Source organism: Myotis daubentonii, chromosome 6 (genome assembly GCF_963259705.1).
Source record: "Myotis daubentonii chromosome 6, mMyoDau2.1, whole genome shotgun sequence".
Classification (NCBI taxonomy): domain Eukaryota; kingdom Metazoa; phylum Chordata; class Mammalia; order Chiroptera; family Vespertilionidae; genus Myotis; species Myotis daubentonii.
The window spans coordinates 92,313,968-92,336,444 of record NC_081845.1 but is presented as its reverse complement, the minus strand read 5'-3'; the positions used below and the strand labels follow the sequence as shown (position 1 = coordinate 92,336,444).

General features: G+C 58.9%; 1 protein-coding gene across 5 annotated transcripts; it reads right to left on the bottom strand.

Moving 5' to 3' along the window:
* Positions 1 to 2,772: 2,772 nt before the first annotated feature.
* On the bottom strand, positions 2,773 to 21,766 carry ETV7 (ETS variant transcription factor 7). 5 transcript variants are annotated; one of them, XR_009453523.1, is made up of 9 exons: positions 21,346 to 21,756; positions 19,788 to 19,923; positions 11,797 to 11,961; positions 11,298 to 11,423; positions 9,192 to 9,431; positions 6,974 to 7,116; positions 5,372 to 5,472; positions 2,986 to 5,272; positions 2,773 to 2,807 (listed from the first exon to the last, which is right to left on the bottom strand). XR_009453523.1 is itself a non-coding variant. In XM_059701845.1 (8 exons), the coding sequence occupies exons 1-8, from the start codon at positions 21,349 to 21,351 to the stop codon at positions 4,786 to 4,788; spliced, it is 930 nt and encodes a 309-aa protein (XP_059557828.1). In that variant the 5' UTR covers positions 21,352 to 21,759; the 3' UTR covers positions 2,799 to 4,785. The 5 variants fall into 5 exon arrangements, 4 of the variants coding, with proteins under 4 accessions (XP_059557828.1, XP_059557825.1, XP_059557829.1 ...); XM_059701845.1 differs by having other exon boundaries at positions 2,799 to 4,798; positions 21,346 to 21,759; XM_059701842.1 differs by having other exon boundaries at positions 2,799 to 5,272.
* Between the last annotated feature and the right edge of the window lie 711 nt (positions 21,767 to 22,477).

Below are 22,477 nucleotides of genomic sequence, written 5' to 3'. Positions count from 1 at the left end.
GGAGGGTTTACTAACGGGACGCAGGTTGCTGAGCCATGCCTTGGGATCAGGACACATCCTTCCCTAACTTCATTCTGGATTGCCGGACGACACGCCGGGACGCTGCCTGGAGGGGGGCAGAAGGCTCGTTTGCTCCTCCTGCTTGACTCTGTATCGGGGAGTGACCCTGAGCTGTCTTTGCCCAGAAGTAAAGTTCCCCACGTGTTCCGTTCTGCAGGAGCCTCCAGGGAACCACACCCGCAACCCCATAACAACCCCCCAAAAACCCCATGGACATCAGATTCTGAAAGATTTTGTCTACCACGGTGCATGCTTTCATTACACTGGCTATACTGTCATCTGCGTCTATTATCTTATTGTGTCATTTGCTGTCTTCGAGGCCTTTGCACCTGCCAACAGAGCACAATAAGCTTCGTGGGTGAGCGTTCCCTCACGGAGTTCACTTCATTTGAGCAAAAACAACGGCACCAAGAGGCCAGCAGGCCTCAGGCGCAGCTGAGGTGAGAGGGTGCTACTGGCTCCCACACGCAGACCGGGCCTGAGGGCACCCTGTCCTGCCTGCCTGAGCCCGGCCAGGCCAGCTGCTCATCCCATCAGTCCTCCTGCTGGTCTCATGTCTTTCTGAGGAAAGGGCCTGATTGCAACCACCCCACGCCTAGACCTGGGCGTCAGGGCGGCCAGGCTCCGGGGAAGGCGCAGGGAAGCCCGCAGCACAGGCCTGGGCCGGCTCTCCAACACAGCTGCTGGGCGCCCCACTGCTCCCCAGGTTTCCCCCGAAAGCAGCTGCCCCTTGACGTGGGGACGTGCAGGTGGGGCTGCTGCTCTCCTCCTGCTGCTCCTCACGGGTCCCTCTCCCTAAAGGCTCCCCCTCTCCCGCGGGAGGTCTCAGCCCTGACTTGGGGAGCCAGGCCCATAAGCATGAACCTCAGGAGCCCTGCACCCCTCAGGGACCGGCCTCCACCATCGGCCTGTCCTGGTCCCCGCACCTGCACTTCCTTGGCCCTCGTGATGGGGAGACCCACCGCCCGCCGCACCCCCACACCTCAGCCCTCCCAAGGGAAGGGGTAGGGAGGGCAGCCTGGACGCTCCTCCTTGGGGACGCTTTCCCTGGCCCCTGCCAAGCCGAGCCAGATGCTCCGTGCCACTTCGTCACCAGGACCGGGGCGCCTCTCTGCCTCTCCCAGGCCTGTGTCGGGGCCCGCTCCCCTCTGTATGTCCCCCTCCCCATGAGCCGGTCACTTACAAGGATTTTGGAATTTAAAAAATTAAGATTATGATTAAAACAAGAGGCCCAGTGCACGGAATTTCATGTCCCTCGGCCCAGTCTGCACCCTCTCACAGTCCAGGACCCCTTGGGGGATGTCCACCTAAGCCAGCAGTGGACATCCCTCTCGCAGTCTGGGACCCCTCGCTCCTTACCCCCTGCCTGCAGCGGAGACCTGGGAGGCTCCTGCCACCACCACTGCACTCGCCAGCCGTGAGCCTGGCTTCTGGCTGAGCGGCGCTACCACTGTGGGAGCACCCTGACCACGGGGGACAGCTCCTGAGTTGAGCATCTGCCCCCTGGTGGTCAGTGCACATCATAGTGACGGGTTGACCAGCCTTTTGGTTATTTGGTCATTCGGCCACTTAGGCTTTTATAGAGAGAGAGAGATTGATATATTTAAAATACGCACAGACTTCAGGACAACCCACTTTAAACTCCTCACCCTAGCCGGGGGCGGTCCCAGGGGCCACGGAGCCAGGGGTCCCAGGAGTGGCCCGGCCCCGCCCAGCTAGCTCCTCTGCATCTGCCTCATTCACGGGTGCTCTGCAGGCCCCCAGCCCTCGCTCTGAAACATACGCGTTTTCCGTGCGCCTCTGAAAGCGCTGAGAGAGCTCTTGGGTAGAAAACACGTGGGGAGCGACCAGGGGAAGGAGTCGCGAAGGCTGGCACCACCAGCATCCAGCACGAGGACAGGGAGTGGTCCCAGCATCGGCCAGGCTTCCTGCACGGAGGGAGCCCCGGACCTGGCGGGCCCCGGGTGCGAGGAAGTGCTGCTCATGGTGCACCGTAGCCTTCCACAGTGTTCTGTGTCAGTCATATCCCAATAAAGCTGGGGCGGGGGCGGGGGCGGGGGGGGGGGCGGGGGGGGGAGGGGAGACCTCAGCTTCTTTGTGAGGGAAAAAGACTTTCTCTGTGTTGTGCTCAGAGACACAGAACAGACTGACGGTGGCCAGAGGGGGGAGGGCTTGGGGGGCTGCGCGAACAAGGTGAGGGGATGAGGAAGCACAGGTTGGTAGTCCCAGAACAGTCCCGGATGTGAAGTGTAGCACAGGGAATGCAGTATCGACAATACTGTAATAACTAGGCCTGGTGCCAGCTGGGCACTGGGAATACTCTGCAGAGTGTACGACTGTCGACCACAATGCTGAACACCTGAAACTAGTACAAAATAATTCTGAGTGTCAACTGTAATTGAGAAATAAAATTTTAAAAATACAGTGGGGCCTTGACTTACGAGAGTAATTCGTTCCGTGACGGAGCTCGTAACTCAAATTACTCGTATGTCAAATCAAAAAGTGAACGAGTGAGACACGTGATGCTGGGCACTGTGACGTTCGCTGTGCCAACTAGCGGTGGGGTATCTGAAGCTGGCGCGTAACCCGAATTTTAGCTCGCAACTCAAAGCAAAAAATCGGCCGAGAGACGGCTCGTATCTCGAAAAACTCGTTAGTCGGGACGCTTGTACGTCAAGGCCCCACTGTAATAATAATAAAGAATCTGTGTCAAGAAGTGCAAGGGTTAATGCTGTAAATCAGGGGTCCTCAAACTACGGCCCGCGGGCCACATGCGGCCCGCCGGGTGTTTTTGCCGCTGCTGTGTGCATAGGAATTTGTTCATAGTTTTTTTTTAAACTGTAGTCCGGCCCTCCAACGGTCTGAGGGACAGTGAACTGGCCCCTGTTTAAAAAGTTTGAGGACCCCTGCTGTAAATGGTTTCACTGGATGGAGACAGTGACTTGTATAATTTATTTCACTAACTTCTTACTATACCACTTTTTTCATAAACTCTTTATTTACTGCTGGCATTCATGTAACCTGGCCCCTAAAAAGGAGGGCTGTCTGCTTTATTACACCATGAGGATGCACTTCCTGCTTGTTAAGATTACGTGTGAGGAAGTCCCCTTTGACATGTGTTGTTTTCAGTGACCCACGGCCTTCCAGGAATCTAACTTGTAAAAAGTGGAGGTAGACCCAGAGCCTCACCTGATGCCAGGTACACAGCAGGTGCTCAATTCATGCCCCTGGAAGGAAGGGCTGGAGAACCCCTTTGCTCCTGCACCCAGGTGTTCCTCCCTGAGCACAGCCTACGTGCCGGGGGAGATGGGGAGAGGGTGGCGCTGAGCGCAGGGCCGAGCGGAGAGCCCAGGGATCCGGGGTCTGGGGTGGTGAGCGCTGCCCAAGCCCAGGGCCCACTCCTGGCCCCGAGAGTCCCAGTGTGGGTGAGAGTCATCGCCCTGGGCGGAGACACAGCCCCTAGGATACGCAGGTGTTTTCAACCATTGACACACCAGCAGGCCAATGCCAGCACCCTAACTCCTTGTCTAAACCTCGGCATCTTGGGTCCATGAAAAAGATGTGAGGCCAGAAGAAATGAGGCAACATGAGGGGCAGCAGGCGGAGCTGGCAAGTCACCCCGTCTCTGGCCTCAGCTGTGTGATCTATAAAGGGAGCGGCTGGGGGAATCCCTCCCGCCCCAGGTATGCAGTTCTGGTTGGGGATGATGAGAAAGGCTACGGGAAGGGGGGGGGGGAGGGGACGTGAGGTGCATCCCCGGCCGGAGTCAGGAGACAGCACAGTCCCAGGGCAGACGGGAGGGCCAGGACGCCCTGCCTGGCCCTTTGGGGGGTGGAACTGTCAGAGCCCCTGACGGACTCAGCGGGTGTTTCCCTGCTCGTGAGCGTCCCAGCTTTGAGGCCCAAAGTCCTGAGGACTTCCACCTGCGGTGACTCGGGTTCCGCAGACGGGCTTTCTGACCTGCTGGAGGCAAGAGGCTCGGTGGTTTCCTCCTCCCCAGAAAGAAGGTGCAGATCCACGTTCTGTTTCTCATGAAGTGAAAACGCTCCCTTCGCTTTCCGGTGCAGGGGGAGGCTCGGACCTCCAGGAGCCCAGCGGGACTGGGGGCTGCAGAGGGAGGCTGGCCCAGCAGCTCAGAGGCCTGTGCTGAGAGCAGCTCTCGGCTGGCAGGGCTGACGGTGACAGTGACGGTGACCGGAGTAAGCGCTGCGGAGCAGGCACCTGCGGGCACTCACAGGTATGGTCTTACGGAGCTTCCACTACCCCGAGGGCCAGCCAGGGCAGCGCCCCCACCTTGCAGATGAGAAACCTGCGGTCCCCGAGGTGGAACAACTTGCCCAAAGCCACCTGGCAGGTACGGCAGGCGCACAGGGGCCCAGGCGCGGACGGGAGGCCGTTTCCACTGGGCCACAGTCGCCGTCACCAAAGACTCAACACTGCGGACAGAGATTGTCGCGGAGACGCAGGCAGAGAGGCAGGGCCAAGCCTCAGGCCCGAGACCCTCGCAGTCACTGACGGGAAGCAGCAGCACTGGGCTCGGGGGACACCCCGCTCTGCAGGTCTGCCTGTGCCCAGACCTCTAAACCTCACGGTGGCGTGGGAACTGAACGAGATGACATGTAGGCAGGACCCTGAGCGCAAGGCCTGCACAGGGAGCACTTAAATGCCAGGTACCATCGTTGTCATTATCCCAAAGGTTGACCGAGCAGCCATCCTTTTGTCGGTTCATAGAGGAGCCCTGCGGGGAGCACACGCCCTTGATGGGCGAGCTGAGGCTGGGGCCGCTCCCTCTGTGACCTGGAGGCGTGGGGCTGGATGCCCTCAGCGCCGGTACCCTCCCTCGCTGGGCAGGTAGCCAGGGGCAAGGCCGGGAGAGCTCATGCCGGTGGCCCCGCCTGGCCCACGATGTCCTGGGCGAGCCTCCCAGTCCTCACAGCTCAGGTCCTCAGGCGGCTCTGAGGTCCCCGACAGCAGGTCCCGAAGTGCACCAGCCGGGCGTCCCTGCTGCCCGGGGAGGAGGGCGGAGGCGTGCAGCTCGCCGCCCTCACGAGAGACTCCTCTCTGTCCCATCTGCCCAGGGCCTGGGTCGTGCCCTCACGGAGAGACCGCCAGCACGTCCGCCTTGAAGCCGGCCTGGCCCTGCGCCCGGCGCTGCCGCTGCTGCGGGCGGCTGCCCTGCTCCGGGGCCGTCTTCCCGGGCAGCTTCAGGAACCTGGAGTCGGGCCCCAGCGCAGTCAGCCGCTGCCCGCCGCGGGGCTTCCTGCCCCCCCAGCGCCCCCGCCTCCCGGGACCCTGGGCCCAGGCTGCCCACCTGAACAGGAGCTTCTGCCCCGGCTCCTTCCTGATGATGTTCAGCTTATAGTAGTGGCGCAGGGCGCGCGACATCTTCTCGTAGGTCATGTTCACGCGGTTCTGGGGGGCAAAGCAGCCACATCACCCCCACTCCCCACCTGCCCCTCCCAGGCCTCGGCTCCCATGGTTCCCACGCCTGGAAGGGAGCAGCCAGGGTTCTGAGGGCTTTCTCTTGAGTTTGGAAGGAGGAAGGCAGGGGGCGGCGGGGGAGACACATTGGGGCGGATCTCTCGTCTGCCTGGCTGAGAACTGGGGGGGGGGGGGGGGCAGGAGCGGGCCACCTGAAGCTCTTAAACAGCGAATGTCACCGGCAATAACAAATAAATATACATGGAGCTGGCGACGTAATCATAGAGACGGCCTGGCAAGGGGCCGAGTGACTTCGGCCAGGGGACGTTTTCCTCTCTCCGCAGGGCGGGCAGCGCCGAGCAGGGCGAAGTGGCTGGACTGGTGTCACGTCTCTGAACCCGTGTGCCCGGCTATGAGATGAGGACGAGGACATCCGTCTCACAGGTTTGTGGTAAGGATGAACTTGCTAATCCGCGAGAATACTTAGCACGGTGCCTGCCATGTAGTCTGTGCTCATTAAATGAACGTACTACTCTCTGAGCCTCAGTTGCTCCCCTGTACTGTGCAGGGGTTGGGCCAAAGAGCACATCCAAACTTCAGTCATTCGCACCCTTCCAGCCACCGGCCGTCCTGAGAGGCCACAAAACAGAGAGGAGTGCAGGGCTGCAGTCTGCGTTCAAGTCCCTGCCCCGCCACCTCCTGGCTGCAGACCCCTGGACAAGTTGATAAACCAATCCGTGCCTCAGTTTCCCCGTCTGATACCTCCCTGCCCTCACGAGGCTGCTGTGAGAGTAAATAAATGAGTTAGTAAAATATAACCCTCAGAGCAGTGCCTGCCAATCAAATGCTATGCCCTTTTAAGGAATGCTACGTATTGCAAATTATTGTTATTATTAATAGTTTTCTTTAAAAGACTCCATTTTTTACTTAAGTGAATTAATTTATAGACAAGGACACTTGCTGTGTATCACCACTGTAAATCATGAGTGACATGATAGATTTTTTAATCCTGATTCTTACTAAAATAAGTCCTTAGTTCCTGGAATCCCCTGCAGACACCCATTTAGGTGTGGGCACTCCTCGCGCTGGGAATGCTGGTCTCAGCCCTTCCCGGGCCTTCAGCCCCGACGGCAGACGAGACCTGGCTCCCGTCCCGGCTTCCCCCAGGGAACCTGGCTCCCATCCGGCCCGCCCACCCCACGGCATCCGACGGGCAACTCATGTGAACGTGCTCTGAAAGGTCCCCGTGCTAAGCAAAGGTGGGAGCAAGTGGTGAGAAGGCAAGATCCCAAGTTCCAGGGCCAGTCCCCTCCTCAGGAAGCCGCTGTCTGTCCTTCAGGATCTCCCAAAGTAGAAGGACCCCAGCACTTCCTGGAGCTGCTACTGAGCCCCCCAGGTAAGGACGGAGCCCTAGTGCTGAGGGTCCGCTCTGACCCCTGCCCCGTTCGCTTCTGGGTAAGGTGAGGCCTCCCGCCCGCTGGCTGAGGCTCACCTTGTGGTTTCCCCAGAGTCTGGCGAGCCCGTTGGGATCCACGACTCGGAAGGTCCTGGCGCTCTCGTCTTCCCACCTGATGACGGACTGGTACCTGGTGTCGGAGAGCAGCTGGTACACGTAGTCCCACAGCAGCCGGCAGTCTGCAATGGAGCACAGGGTGCGGGCTGCTTTCCTGGCGCTGTGAGGACCGGCACGAGGAAGGCGCTGTGGGCCCGCGAGGCTGGGGCCCAGCGTGCAGCAGGATGGAGACGACGGCGGTGTTAGCAGAACTGGGGCGCCATTACTCGTTGTCCCATTCAATCATCCTAACTCTAGGGGGTGTTCTCTTCATCCCCAGGAAGAGATGAGGCAATGGGCTCAGAGAGGCAGGCAGACTCTCACCCAGCTCTGCAGACACCAAAGCCAGGGCCCTTCCCTGGGGCAGGCGGCTTCCAGGTCCTGTCTGCCCCTGGCCCAGTCACTCAGCCCCTGGACTCTGTTAAATCAGGTGCTAACATCCACCCTCATCCGAAGGGAGATTCAGGACACGCATGTGCCATCGAGGAGGGCAAGCAGCAGGGGGGCCCGGGAGCACCCGCAGCTCCAGGCCCACTACCTGGGCCTCCAGGCCAGTTTGCTCTCAGGGCCTGATGGGAGCATGAAAGAACACAACAGATAAAACCAAAACAGAGCCTTAGCACGCTGTCTGGCACAAGGTAAGTGCTCAAAGAATGTTAAGCCATTATTATTTTTAAAATCAAATAATTGTGGTCCGGCCACGGTGGCTCAGTGGTTGAGCATCAACCTATGAATCAGGAGGTCACAGTTCGATTCCCAGTCAGGGCACATGCCGGGTTGCAGGCTCAATCCCCAGTAGGGGGAGTGCAGGAGGCAGCCAATCAATGATTCTCTCTCATCATTGATGCTTCTATCTCTCCTCCCTTCCTTTCCCTTCCTCTCTGAAATCAATAAAAAGCCTAATATGCTAAGTGTCTGGTTGTCTGTTCAACCAATCAAAGCGTAATATGCTAATGACATGCTAAGGCCATTCAACCGCTTGCTATGAGGTGCACTGACCACCAGGGGGCAGATGTTCCGACTGGTAGGTTAGCTTGCTGCTGGGGTCTGGTCGATTGGGACTGAGCAAGATGGGCCAGACATGCCCTGGAGCCCTCCCACCGTCCCTCCCTGGCCCTGATCGTGCACCAGTGGGGTCCCTTGGCCTGGCCTGTGCCCTCTCGCAATCCGGGATCCTTCGGGGGATGTTGGAGAGCTGGTTTCAGCCCAATCCCACAGGCCGGGCCAAGGGACCCCACTGGTGCATGAATTCATGCACCAGGCCTCTAATTATATATATATGTTTTAAATAAAATAATTGTGTTTCAGAGATTCCCAGGCATTTCCAAACCAGAAGCCATGCTTCTTCTGCCTCAGTGGTGTCTTAGAATAAGTATAGTGGCCCCACTATGGCTAGAAACACCCTTTGGTGCTTATCGGTCAGTCTGTCTGCTTGCCTGCCCATTGGTCACTCCTTTAACAAGTGTAAAATGGAGGCGTGTCACCTGTAGGCTCGGGCTCTGGAGCCAGACCGCCTGCTTCACAGCCCAGCTCTGCACTTACTGCTGTGCAAACACGGGAAAGTCACTCGGCCTCTCTGTGCCCCATTTCCCTTGTCTGTGACTGTTGCTAATAATAATACCAACCTCAAGGGCTCCTGTGGGATTAAAGAAAGAGCCGTGCCTGGCACCTAGTAAGTGCTCAACTATTTAAAAGTAAATAAGGGTTTTTTAAAAATATATTTGTATTGTTGATAGTATTACAGATATCTCCAAATTTCTGCCCTTTACCCCCTCCTCCCAGCCCCTACCCACCCCCACCCCCCGATCTTCACCCCCCCTACTGCCCGTGTCCACGGGCTATGCATATAAGTATATAGGTTCTTTGGCTTATCTTTTCTCATCCCCCTAAAAGTAACTAAGGTGTTTAATGCGCACCTGACCAACTGCCTGAGTGTGACTGGCGGAACTGTCTCTGCTCTGGAGATGCGGTGGGCTTGGCAATCCTGGGCGGCACCGCTCGCTGTGACCAGATTGTGGCCAGCACACAGGGCAGTCACCCACATCCCTACCGCCCAGCACACACAGACCCTCTCATCCCACAGAGCAAAGCCAGAGCGCCTTTCTAACGCCCATCCTCACGGACCCTCTCATCCCCCAGAACACAGCCCCCTACCCACCTGCGATCCTGCCATCAATCCTGCCGTCGACGGGGGCCTGCGGCCTCGTGGGGAAGGAGCAGACTCCCTCTGCCCTACAGCTGAGCTCCCCACGGAGAGGGAAGCTGAGGGCCTCCTCCCTGCCGGGGGGCCACCTGGCCAGGCCAGGGGCATCCAGGCGGCTCCAGGAGTTGGTAAGCTCCAGGTCGGGTGGCTGCTGCAGGAGGCCTCCCTGGGCCACCTGAGAGGGCCTGGTCCCCTCTGCAAGCAAATGAGCACCGGTGATGCTATGGGACAGAGCCTCCCAGCCCAGGCCCCCTTACCGGCACGCCCGGGAACCCCGAGGGGCAGCACCGCTGGTGGTCTCCCTGCGTCCAGCCCCGGTGCCAGATGGCGTGCGTGAGAGCCAGACAGCCCCGCTGCTAACCCAGCTCTAGACACGTGACTCCTCTCTCAGACCTGTTCCCGCACCCGCAACCTTGTTCACAAAGCCAGGCCCACAGCCCAGGTGCCCTGCACCTCAGTCCAGTGTCTTCTCCACCCACCCCATCAGCATTGATTGGGAGCCTTCTAGGAGCCAGCGTAGTTCTAGAATCTTGGGGACACATCACTGAACCCCAAGAAGCCCCTGCCTCGTGAGCTTACATTCTAGTTGGGGGTGAAAGGAGATAGATGATTAAAATTAAAAAGGAAATTGCCAAAACCGGTTTGGCTCAGTGGATAGAGCGTCGGCCTGCAGACTGAAAGGTCCCAGGTTTGATTCCGGCCAAGGGCATGTACCTGGGTTGCGGGCACATCCCCAGTGGGAGATGTGCAGGAGGCAGCTGATCGATGTTTCTCTCTCATCGATGTTTCTAACTCTCTATCCCTCTCCCTTCCTCTCTGTGAAAAATCAATAACATATATTTTTTAAAAAATTAAAAAGGAAATAGAAACAGTAGGTACTATGTGGGTGTGTGAAAGCAAAGCACCAGGAGGCAGGTGGGAAACCCCGGGCAGGTGCAGGTGCGTGCTGGTCAGGCCTCACTGACACGCTGACACTTGAGCAGACACTGAGGAGGCAGAGGGGTGGGCTCTGCTGGCACCTGGAGAAGGGAATGCCAGGCAGAGGGAACGAGTGCGAAGGCCTGAGGAAGTGTGGCTGTAGCAGCGTGAGCGAGGAGGAGAGGGGCGGCCGAGGGTCAGAGGTCAGTGTAAGGAAGCGGTTCTCAACCTGTGGGTCGTGACCCCTTTGGCGGTCGAAGACCCTTTCACAGGGGTCGCCTAAGACCATCCTGCATATCAGATATTTACATGACGATTCATAACAGTAGCAACATTACAGTTATGAAGTAGCAACGAAAATAATTTTATGGTTGGGTCACAACATGAGGAACTGTATTTAAAGGGCCAGAAGGTTGAGAACCACTGGTAAGGACTGTGGCCTTGACTCCAAGTGAGGTGGGAGCCATTGGAAGGTTCTCAGCAGAGAAGTCACATGACCTAAGTAACGATTCTCTCCAGCTGCTCTGTTGAGAACAGACCCTAGGACGTCAAGCGTAGGAGCGAGGAGACCCGTGAGGAGGTTCAAGGTTGGGAGAGAAAGAAATCAGTCAAAGATGGCATCCAACCTTCTGGCCAGAGCAGTGGGAAGGAGGTGGGGAGACCTGGGGGAGGCAGGGAGCGGTGTTCGCTTTAGGAGCTGAGCTGCTGTTGGAGTGGGCATCCCGGTGGGGGCGGGGCAGGCAGTGTGGGTGCTCAAGTCTGGAGTCCAGAGCGGTCCGGGTGTACATGGAGTCATGGGCACTAGATGGTGTTTCGCACCCGAGACGAGGTGAGACCACCCAGGTCTGCATGTCGATAGGGAAGAGGCCCCCCAAGCCCCGGGAACCACAACATTCAGAAACCAGGAGACTGAGGGAGTGACCGGTGGGGTGTCCTAGAGGCCACGGGAGGAGTTCGGGGAAGAGGGTAACCCACCGGGTGGGAGGCTGCGTGAGGCCACGGGGAGTGGGTGTGGTCATCCCTAAGTTCAGGGCCCTGGAGACCGACAAGAACCGTTTCCATGGAGAGATCAGGAGGGAAAGAAACAGACGGTGCAAACAGCCCCTTGCCCGAGGAAGCCTGGCAACAAGGGGAGCGCCTCACCTTGCTGGGGGCAGGGGCAGTGCCCACGGGGCATCTTCTGCCTGGAGGCCCTGCCGAAGAAAGGGCCGCACACCAGGGCCTGCCGCTGGGTCTTGATGTACTGGAGCAGCTCGTACAGGACGTCACCTGGGGGGCGGGGGGCTGCTGACCAGGCTGCGTGTGCGCTGCCTCATTCCCCGCAGCCACGGGCCCTCGGGGGCACGTCCCGCACAGGCTGCGTGCTGCTGGAGATGGCAGGGGAGACAGGGCCACAGGGGCTGGGAGGGGACAGCGCTCGGCAGGACAGACGCCTGCCTGCGGCTCTGAAATCAACCGCCAAATGCAGTCCTTCGCTGCAGGCCAGCTCGGGCTGGGAGCCGCCTGGCAAACATTTATGGAAAGAGGGGCGGGCGGCCTCGGCGCTGGGAGTGAGCAGGACCTTCCAACCAACGCCCCTCCACCTCCTGCCAGGCCTACCTGGGCTTCCAGGGGGTTAGAGAAAGCCAGAGAGTGTCCAGACCTGAGCCGGGCGCGCGGAGCCGGAAGTCGTCCTTGGTGAGGATACAGAGCGCACGGCCGTTCATCTCGAAGCCGCGCTCCCGGGTGCGCTGCAGGGAGTACTCGCACTCGGCCCAGCGCAGCCAGTGCAGCACGTCCTCGCGGCTCCAGAGCGCCGGCTGGATCCCTGCAACACAGGACGTGGGCTGGGGGCGGGCCCTCGCTTAAATGCCACCTCCTCCGAGAAGCCCACCCTGAACACTTCTCTGAGCAGGTGTCCTGCTCCCACACCGTCATTGTCTCTGTCATTGTGTCCTGTTCTTCCCCTTCCTGGCACCTTACCTTCTTTGGATTGCACTTTACATTTGATACGACTATATGTTTATCATCATCTATGTACTTTTTATGTATTCACTTATTTATTTGTGGTGCCCGCAACCCACCACCCCAGCCTGTGTTCCAATTATTCATTCAACAAATGTGTAACGAGGAACTGCTCTGTGCCAGGCCCTGTGTGCACGCTGCATGTATTCCAGGACAGGGCCTGAATATAGTAGGTGCTCGATAAACACATACTGGATGATGGTATGAACGACCAACCAGCCCCGCAAAGAAGGCGTTAGTATTACTGTTTTCCAAATAAGGAAACTGAGGCTCCCAGAGGTTAGGGACCACAGTAGCATGAGGTCCAGCCGGGCAGAACCAGGTCTGTGTGGCTGCTGTTCTCGTCCACTCCGTGGAGACAGCTCAGATCTGGGTTTGCTCAGGGAACAGCCGGGGGACAGAGGAGTCTCCCCCACCTTCAGTTCAGGTGTCTCCTCCCTGGCAGCCCCCAGCAAGCGCTGCCCTCTTATCCCCCACGCTCTGCCCTGCCTTGGCCAGGCTGCCTGAGGCGACACTGCCTCCCTGACCAGGCTGCTCAGCAGGCCCACAGCACAGCACGGCTCGCTCAGGCCCCTTCCTCCACTAAAAATTGTTATTATATTTTATGGCTGCATCGGCATCAGGTGAGTATGCTGTTGTATATTAAAACATTTTCTTCTACCTAAAAGTTTTTTCCTTCTGATTTCAAAAGGAATTGGCATGTTTTCATGGGCCCCCGACAGTGCTGGGGCCGGCCCTGTGCCCGTGATGAGTCCGCCTGGTGTTTTGCCCTTCGTCCCTCTAGCACCCCCGGCCATGAGAGCGGGAGGAGCTCGGGGCTCACGGGTCCAGTGTGACGGTAAGAGAACGGAGGCAGCGGAGAAAAAAAAAACTGTCCAAAGCCACCCCCAGCCCCCGCCCCCCTGCCCCCTGCACCCTGCAGTGACAAAGAGGGAGCCAGCCTCTGACTGCCTGCTCCCAAAACAACAGAAGAGATAAAAGTTTTCATGTTAAAAAGAAAAAGAAGGCCCTGACTGGTTTGGCTCAGCGGATAGAGCGTCGGCCTGCAGACTGAAGGGTCCCAGGTTCGATTCTGGTCAAGGGCATGTACCTGGGTTGCGGGCACATCCCCAGCAGGAGGCAGCTGATCGATGTTTCTCTCTCATCGATGTTTCTAACTCTCTATCTCTCTCCCTTCCTCTCTGTAAAAAATCAATAAAATATATTTAAAAAAGAAAAAGAAGAAAGTGCATCATCTACTCGTTCATTCGTTCAGCCAACATCAAACAAGCACTGCTGGGGGCAGGGCACAGCGCGAGGCTGGCAGGAGGGGGCCCCACAAGCAGTGACTATCTAATAACAATCCCAGTCGGCGGCAACGCGGCCCAGTGGGGACGGACGGACGGACGGAGAGGCTTTCCTTTCCTTATTTTGGGAACTAAGAGTGAGTAACAAGGAAGAATAAATGTCTGACGTGGACCAAAAAGTTACTTAAGGGAGAAAAGAAAGAATAGAGGTGACAGGTGACCTTTGGCCCACATACCACAAAGTCATGTAATCAAGATGTGATGGGACTGAACCAGACTGACAGGAATCATCGGAAAGGAAGCGGGAGCCGGAGGGCGGTGTGCGTGTGCAAAGTAAAACAGGACAGAGGCGGGTTTTCATTCGGTGGGAAGGGATCGTCCATTTAAGGTATGCTGAAGCCACAACTGCCTCTCCGCGTGGAAAATATACTTGGACCCTCCCCCCACTGTTCACAAAAATCACTTCCCGACGATAAGGCCTAATGAAAACCTCAAGAGAAGCAGAAACACGAAACCATGTGCACCAAACACGGGCAGGGAGCCCTCAACTTCGACAGGAAGCCCAGAGGCTGTCATCAAAGTGAAAGACACACTTGACTACATCCATTATTGTCTGTGTGGCAAAGAGAAACCACGCTAACAGAGGGCAGATTTCGGGGAAATACTTGCAAAACACAGATAAAAAGCTAATGCCCATCCTAGGTCAAGAGCGTCTCTAAATTTTTTTTTAAGACAAAACATCTCAGCTCGGTTCACAGGGGAGCAGGACTGCTTAGCACTATCGACGCTCCGGGCCTGAGAATTCCCGCTGTGGGCCTGTCCAGAGCTTGCAGAAGGTTTAGCAGCTCCCTGGCTTCCACCCACTAGATGTCAGGGCCGGGCGCAACCGAGGAAGGATGGGAGGCCGTTTTAAGGACACCTGCCCCTGGCAGGAGTACGGAGCAGGAGCCTCGCCGGTGGGCATGGGAACGGAGAGCCTCTTGGGGCTCAGCCTGGGGGGACAGCGTGCGACACAAGAAGCTGGTGGGTGAGACTCGGGCCGAGGTGGCGGCACGCAGGAGGTGTCCGGCGGAGCCACCCAGCCGCTCAGGACTGCCGGGCTCCGGGGCCAACTGGCAATTGCATTGTTTGCAGCGTTGCCTAGTTCATGATGTTTGAGGCTGTCGGTCTGAAAATTCGAAACTGTGATGCCTGAGTCAGAGGGGCCCGTTTTCCTGTGTTTGGCCAGAGCATGAGGATGGATTCCACGCCTCCCCCACCTTCCTCACCCCCGCCCCCGGCTGTTCAGCCTCCGTGAAAAAACTACAAGCACAGTGAGAGGGGACACTGGAACTTGCAGACATTCTCAGCCACACATGGTCCTGCCCCGGGTCCACAGAGCTGGGCAGCAGACCGCCAAGCTGTCTCCCAGGACCCTGCGGTCACACACGGCCCGCAGCAGCTCCTGACACCTCATCTGGTTTTGCTTTCATTGTGCCGTCTCACACCTACCCTTGCCTTTCATCCCGTTGCCGCCAGCACGTCCGGCCCTGTGATCAAGAAGAGAAACCTGCCCGGTGGGCGTGGCTCAGTGGCTGAGCGTGGACCTATGAACCAGGAGGTCACGGTTTGATTCCCGGTCAATGAACCAGGAGGTCACGGTTTGATTCCCGGTCAGGACACATGCCCGGGCTGCGGGCTCCATCCCCAGTGTGGACTGTGCAGGAAGCAGCCGATTTATGATTCTCTCTCATCATTGATGTTTCATCTCTCTCTCCCTCTCCCTTCCGCTCTGAAATCAATAAAAAAAACAAAAAAAAATTTTTTTTTTTTAGGAAGAGGGGCCTTCTTGTTCCCCATGTTTTCAAAGGTCACTAAGGCCAAAGGCTTTCGAATAGGACCGGCGCCTGGGAAAGGACCAGGTTCCAAGCAGTGGGTCAGCCACAGACCTTGGGGCCAAATCCTCAAACTCAGGATTTGTGTTCCAGCTCAGCCCCTTACTAGCCACGTCAGCACTCACCCTCTCTCAGCCTCAGTCTCGCCCTCTGTGGAGTGGGACAAGGCACTGCCCCTCCGGGCTGCCGGGTGGCACAGAGGTTGGGAGCCCAGCAGGTCCACTCCTAAGAAAAGACCCAAGAGACACGGTGACCGCATCCACTGAAAGACACACATGCAAATGTCCACCGGGCTCCGTGCACAGCAGACAGGAACCGGAAACATCCCACATCCCACCAGCCAGAGGAGGGACGATCAGACTGTGATACTGTCCTGCACAAACGCTGCTCGGTAATGAGCCAGAAAGTACAACCCAGTGCTACTCACGACACATGGGTGAAGCTTACGGATGCTACGCTGGGAAGGGAGCCAGACTCAAAACTGAGCAAGAATAGACAGAGCTCCTCCAGGGAGGGAAACCAGGGCGTCGCCCTCCGGGGGGCAGTGCCTGGGAGGAGGCACGGGGAACCTTCGGGGGCCCCGGAAACGGCCTAGAGCTGAACGCACGTGGTGGCCACGCGGTGTTTACTACATAAATACGCATGCACACTGCGATTAGCACGCGTGACTGCATGTAAACGACACCTAAAAAAAGTAAAAGTGAAAACAACAAGTACCGATGTGGTGCCAGGCCAGCTGTCAACGATGGGACCTAAATGACCGTGCCTCGGTTTCCTCATCTGGACCGGCCTTCGGCAGCCAAAGCAAGAACAGAAGGCACGAGCCACGCGGGGCTGTCGGGAGGACGCCGAGGGAAGCCACTTACAGCCCCGCATCGGGCATTGGCGCAGGCCTTCCAGACAAGGCAGCTCTGTGTTAGACGAGGTCACACGTGTGAAATGCCTGGCAGGTGCTGGTGCAGTATCTCAGCTGCCGACTTCCCCAGCAGCCCCCTGACCTACTGGCTGGATGGGCCTAACGGGTCTCCCTCCCAGTCTACCCCCCACCCCTGGGGCCCAACCTGCAGACCAGCCACGGCTTCTCCCTCCCTCGGCTTCTCCCTCCCTCTCTCGCAGGGATCCACTGTTTTCCGTTCCTTCCCTCCAGCCATCTTTGTCTCTCGAGACTCCAGCAGGTATCCCCTTACTCTCCCTGCCCCAAGCCTTGCTCACTGGGAATTCCCAGCGTGGCCGGCTCCCGGCTCCTGGACAGATCTGAACAGAGATCTGGGTTTGACTGGCTGGGCCCCCGGAGGAACTGCCTGTCCAGCACATGGCGGGAGGGCTCGGGTGTCTCCCTGAAGAGTCAACACTCCCTCCCCACCTGCACACAGGGCTGGACATGGGGGCTCCCCCCGCCCCCCGCCGCAGCTGTATGGCCCTCACTGCCCTTACACAGCTTAGTTTTTCCTCATGGAGTCGCTGCACCCCGACTAGGACATCAGCTCCGTGAGGCACAGACTCTGTCAGTCTCAGCCATTTCTGTCTCTCCAGCACCGAGAGCAATGCCTGCCACAGAGTAGGTGCTCCATAAACATGGAAATGAGGGAGCTGAGCAAAACAGGGAGGGCCAAAGGCCTCTGGTCACCCTGACCACCGCCTCCCAGACCCCCAGCCCCACCCAACCAGCTCTCTCTCCCCACAGCACCCCTTTCACCTCCTCGGTGAGCCGTGGCCAGCGCTCTGAAAAGCACTGATAGGACTGAGCTGCGTGACAAGGTCCTCGGATGCACGTCCCGCAATGGCGCGGCGCCGGCAGCGCCGGGAGTTTATTCGAGATGCAGGAGCCAGGCCCCAGCTGAGACCCACCGAGCCCAGGGGATTCGCAACCCCATTAAGGAGTGAGAGCCCCGCGCTCGGACGGGGAGCCCGTGTTAGGGCCGCGTCTAGTAACACAACTGCCCAGGGCCCTCCTGTAAGCAGAGGATGGGCGCTTGAGCAGGGCATGAGGACTGCTGGAGCCCGGGGCCCCTGTCCCTCGTTCCCGGCCAGGGAGCTGCAGAGAGATGCCACCCTCTGCCTGTGGCACTGACAGCGGAGGCGGCGCTCTGCCTCTTCCTGGGGCTGAGCCACAACCAGGAGGCTGTGCTGCTGATCACACCACAACCGCCGGCTCTCAAAGTCCCCCGAGCGTCCCTGGAGGTGGCATCACTTCCTCCCAGACTCGCTCCCGTGACCTCAGCCCGGGCCTGCAAGTGGTCACAGGGCTGGCACCGCCCCCGCTGCCCCTGACCCCGGCCTCGGGCTGACCTGACAGGGGACACCCCTCTCTCCCCACGGTCAGAGGGACACACAGTCATGAGTGTCCTTTGTGAGCTGAGGTCACTCCGGAGCCCGTGAACCGCATCCCTCCGCCCAGCCGTGTCCTGTCAGGACGTCTGTGGTCCCCGGGGTGGACTGCCCACTGCTCTCCGCACGTCTCGTCGGGCAGGTGACCGCAGTGAGCTGCGGGCGGGCCGTGGCTCTGTGCTGACTCACACGGCTCAGCCAGGTTTGTTCTGTTTGTTCGCCTTCCTGCCGAGGCTAATCAGCCCTGCTGATTGCAGTGGAAGCGGAGGGGAGCGGGGAGGGGCTGGTGACTGGGAATGAATGTCAGGGAGATGCCCAGCGATAGAAACCCAACTTCCAGAAATGCAGGAATCGGGCTGACATCACCCCGGCACCTGAAAAGTCAAACCCTCATTAGGTGTCAGCGGTTTGCTTCCTTGGGGTGCGGGTCCCCTGTCTTTGAAGACTGTTAGGTGCTTACTAAGGGCCAGACCGCGCTGTCTGATATTTTTATGAGTCATGGAATCTGCGGTGAGAGATACAGAAGGTGCTGTGCCCCGGCCACGGCCCTCAGTTCGCGCCTCTACTCTGCACCTGACTCAGCCTGTGTCAGGGCAGCTTGAAAAGCTGGGGGGGGGGGGGGGGGGCGAGGGATCCATCCCCCTGGAGGCAGCCCTGAGCCCAAGCTACCGGTCAGGGTTGGCATCTGGACAAAATGAAACAACAGAGATTCCTCACAGAGCCCCACCCCCCCTTCTCCCCAAACAGCACCACATCCCTCCACCTCCACCGCCGCTCCAGACACCAGAGCCTTCTCTCCTGCCTACGCCCCAGGCCTGGGCCCACCTGCCCCTCACCCACACCCAGGCCTGGGTCCACCTGCCCCTCACCCACACCCAGACCTGGGCCCACCTGCCCCTCACCCACACCCAGGCCTGGGCCCACCTGCCCCTCACCCACACCCAGGCCTGGGCCCACCTGCCCCTCACCCACACCCAGGCCTGGGTCCCACCTGCCCCTCCCCTGGGAAGACAGGCTCTGTCCCCATCACTCATGCCAGGCAGCAGAGGCAGAGGCCTTGGGGGGCAGCCGGGTGAAGTCCTCCCCACATCCTGCTCAGCCCTGTCCGCGCCTCGAAAGCACTCCGTGGCCAGGAGGTCCGAGGGTGTGGAGCCCACAAAGCAGTGTCCAGCCCGGGGCCCCGAGCAGGACGTGGTCAGACGTGCCTCCCCACAGCCGCCCAGACCCCGCCCATCACAGAGCCCGCACGCCCCAGCCAGCCGCACTCCGTGATTTCCAGTTTAGGACGTGCATTTAAACATCTCGGGAGATTATCATCAGGACCAAGTGCTCGCCTTGACAGGGAGAGCGGTGTGAGCCTCAACGTGTGCTTATGGGAAATACGGCGTAAATACACGGAGTGGCCAGGTTATTATGGCCACCCCATCAGTACAATGAAGTGAATTCGTTATGCAAATAATAATAATAATAAAACCTTCAGAGTATTTGCTTAGGAAGTTTCCAATATTCAGTATTTTTGGAAGTCAGTGGAGTACTGACGGGGTGGTCATAGTAATCTGGCCACGCAGCGTAATGCTAGTCCACAGCCTGCCCCGCGGCTCTGAGTCTCCTCGGGCAGGAGCAGCGCTCCGAGGAGGGAATGAAAGGCCGTGCCCAGTGCATTTCCCGTGGATTTCGGGGTGGATGTGACTGTCCCATATATATTCTTCTTATGCTTCTCGCTCAGTTCCCAATTTCTGATACTAAGCAGATGCTACTTTTGTAACAATAAAAAGTAAACGCAATTATTTAGAACAGGATCCTATATACGTACAGCTGTTCACTGGTTAGCCCTGTCTGGCTCCCTCACTGGCAACGTCCCCACAACTCTTGGTCTTCAGGCTGCAAGGGACCCAACTGCTCATCGGACCCCAACCCTCACCTTCCCAGTGAGGAGACTGGCGCCCCCAAGCGTGGTCACGTCATCTGTGTTCCCTGCAGGGAGAATTCACATTTGCCTCCTCTGTCTTCCTCGCCACGGAATAAAGACGCCCAGCAAAGAAACCGCAAAGGCAGGGACATCACACGCTTAAATAAGGAAAGTCCATGCCTTGCACGTGTGTCCTTGGCAAACACGACCCTCTCCCCTCCCCTCTACTCACGGAGTCTTCCTGGCAGCTTGCAGATGCCCCGCCGGCCCTGCAGGTCCACGTGGGCGTCACATCTGGCCTGGGCCCGGGCGCCTGGAGGTGGCGTGGCTGCTGCGGGGCTCACGGGAGAGCCGGCCAGCGCTCCCTCCTAGAGAGGAGACACCCAGGCAGTCCGCGGTGAGCGCCTGGTGGAGGCTCCGCATCCCAAAAGGCGTTAAGAGTTTCCCAAAGGGAAGGAGCATCCATCTCCGTGTGTGTGTGTCGTGGAGGTGGGGCCTGTGTGTCCTCTCGTGATGCCCTTCACATCTTGCACGCAGCGGACGCTTGAGACATTCGTCTTCCCCAGCCAGCTTTCCATGCCTGTGCCTGACCCACCAGAGGCCGCCCTGGTCCTGACTTGTGAGCTGGGAATCTGAAGGCCTAATCATACTCAGTGGGAGCCTGAGGGGCCAGGATAAAGAGGCCTTAACTCAGAAATAAACAAACCATGAAGTCCTATTTCCAACAGAGAAAACGACAGGCTACATTTCTGAACCCCAAAGTCCCAGCAGGGGCGTCTGTATCTTTACAGTTTTCCAATCAGCCTAGGCCCCAGGGAGGGGTGGCTCCCTCCTGGGGTGAGGGGATGGAAAGCCGCAGGGCTTTGTAGAAGCAGGAGGCTCCTTGGGGCCTGTGCCCAGTCACAAAAAGGGAAAGCGAAACCAAGTCACTTCTCACGCTAGGCCCTGAGGGAGCCGCACAGTCATCTGTGGTGTCTGCGGAGGGCAATCTGCAGTGAGAGGCTGTGAACCTGAGCCAGCAAAGCGAACTGCAGGCCTTGGCCACTGCAGAGGAGGGTTCAGCAACACCTTCGGGGTAGTTCGCATCCACCTCTGGCTGCCCGCATCCTGCCCCCGCTGGTGCTGCCTCTCAGGTCACCAGCCTCAGGGGCGGTGGGGGCTGGCCCGGCTGGAGGGTGCTGGCAGCCTAGGGCTGGCCCAGGGCTTCTGGAAAGATCCTGTCTTCTCCGCCCTCTTTCAAGCAAGAGGACGGAAGCCCAGGCCTGTGACCCCCGTGGGGGGAAAGGCCCACGGGAGCCGCTGAGGGAGAGCTCTGGCCTCCAGGAGGGACAGGGAGGAGTGTGCGGCTCAGACATGGAAATGGGCTTGGAGAGAGGCGGGCAGAGAAAGGCCCCGTAGGTGGGAGGATGCCCAGCGCCCCTGGACGGGTCTGAGGCTCCCAGGGAAATATGGCAAATGGAGAGGGGCTCTAGAAAGAGAGGGGCCCTGCGGTGGCTGCGTGGGTCAGCTGTGCGGGTCTGGCTTGTGCAGAAACTTCCAGAGACGTCACACCTGGTTGGTGTAGGGTGAGGAGAAGGGAGGAGGGGGCAGCACCCAGAGGAGTGGGGGCTGGAGGGGAGTGAGGCGGGAGTGAGGGCGGTGAGGATGGGTGGTGAGGGTGGGGAATGTGTTGGAAAGTGAGACTCCAGCCAGGGAAAGGACTGATAAAATGAGTGTGGGAATTAGGTGGCCGAGAGGGGGGGGGCAGGTGGGGGAGAGGGGCGCGGTGTGCTCAGCCGCCAGGCTCTTACCTGCATCACAGGTGGAGGCGGGGGCGCCGGGCTGTGCTTCCCCAGGGCGGTTCGGCCGGCCGCGCTGCCAGACGCTCCCTTCCCCGACCCCAAACTCGGCTGGAGAACGGAATGCCTCGTGGGAGGAAATCTCCTTCCAGACGCGGGGAGTATGCGCTCGGTCCGGGGAGCAGGCGCCGGGCGCTCGGTAATCGCTGTCCTTCCAGGAAACGAAAACGAAAGAGCGGATCCGGCTTCCACTCCCCCGGCGGGGTTGGGGGAGGGCAGGGGCGGCCCCGCGGGAGCAGAGCCGGGCGCTGGGTTCCGCGGGAGGCGTCGGTCCTGCTCGCACCCTCCGTGGCGGGCAGCCTGTGGGCAGCCTGGCCCCGGCTCCCAGGGAGATGAAAGTGGGGTTCTGCGGGGTCTGGGGAGCTGAGGGGACCCCTGGTCCTGGGCTGGGGTCTTGTGCGTCTTCGCGGATGGATAGGAGGGGCCGCTCCAGCTCCATCAAGACCAGTGCTTCCCGGGGGGGGGGGGGGGGGTGACTTTGTCCGCCTGCCATGTAGCCGGCAGAGCCCCAGACCCTGGACCACAGAGCGCAGTGACCGCCTGGACCTGTCCCCAGGCCTCTGGCTGCCCCGGGCGATGCGCCCCTGCCCATCACTGCGCACCTGCCTCAGCTCCCTCCGTCTTGAGGGGAAACGGAGAGGTTGTAAGCACTAAAGCAACCCAAACGTCCACCCCTCGGAAGAAAAGGAGGGGAGAAACTTTAACCTTCCGCTGCACACCGGGGTGGGTGCAGGGTAAGGAAGGCTTAGCCCCGCCTGGCATGAGCTCCTAGCGCCCCTAAGAACATGGCCGGAAATACAAGGAGCATGAGCAAAGGGTGTGATGGGCATCCACAGAAAACAGAAGGCCAGTGGCCCCTGAACACAGGAAAAGATGCTCAGAGTCACTCGTTAATAAAAGCCGTGCAGATTAAAGCTACTCTGAGAGATCATTTCCACCCCATTAATTTAACAAAAATCCAAAAGTTTAACAGCATCATCTGCTGGAGAGGCTGAGGCACAGAGTGGCCCCACCCCATGGAGGCAGTGGCAGGACCTAGCACAGTTACAGGTGCATCTACCCTTCACCCAGCACCCCAGCACCA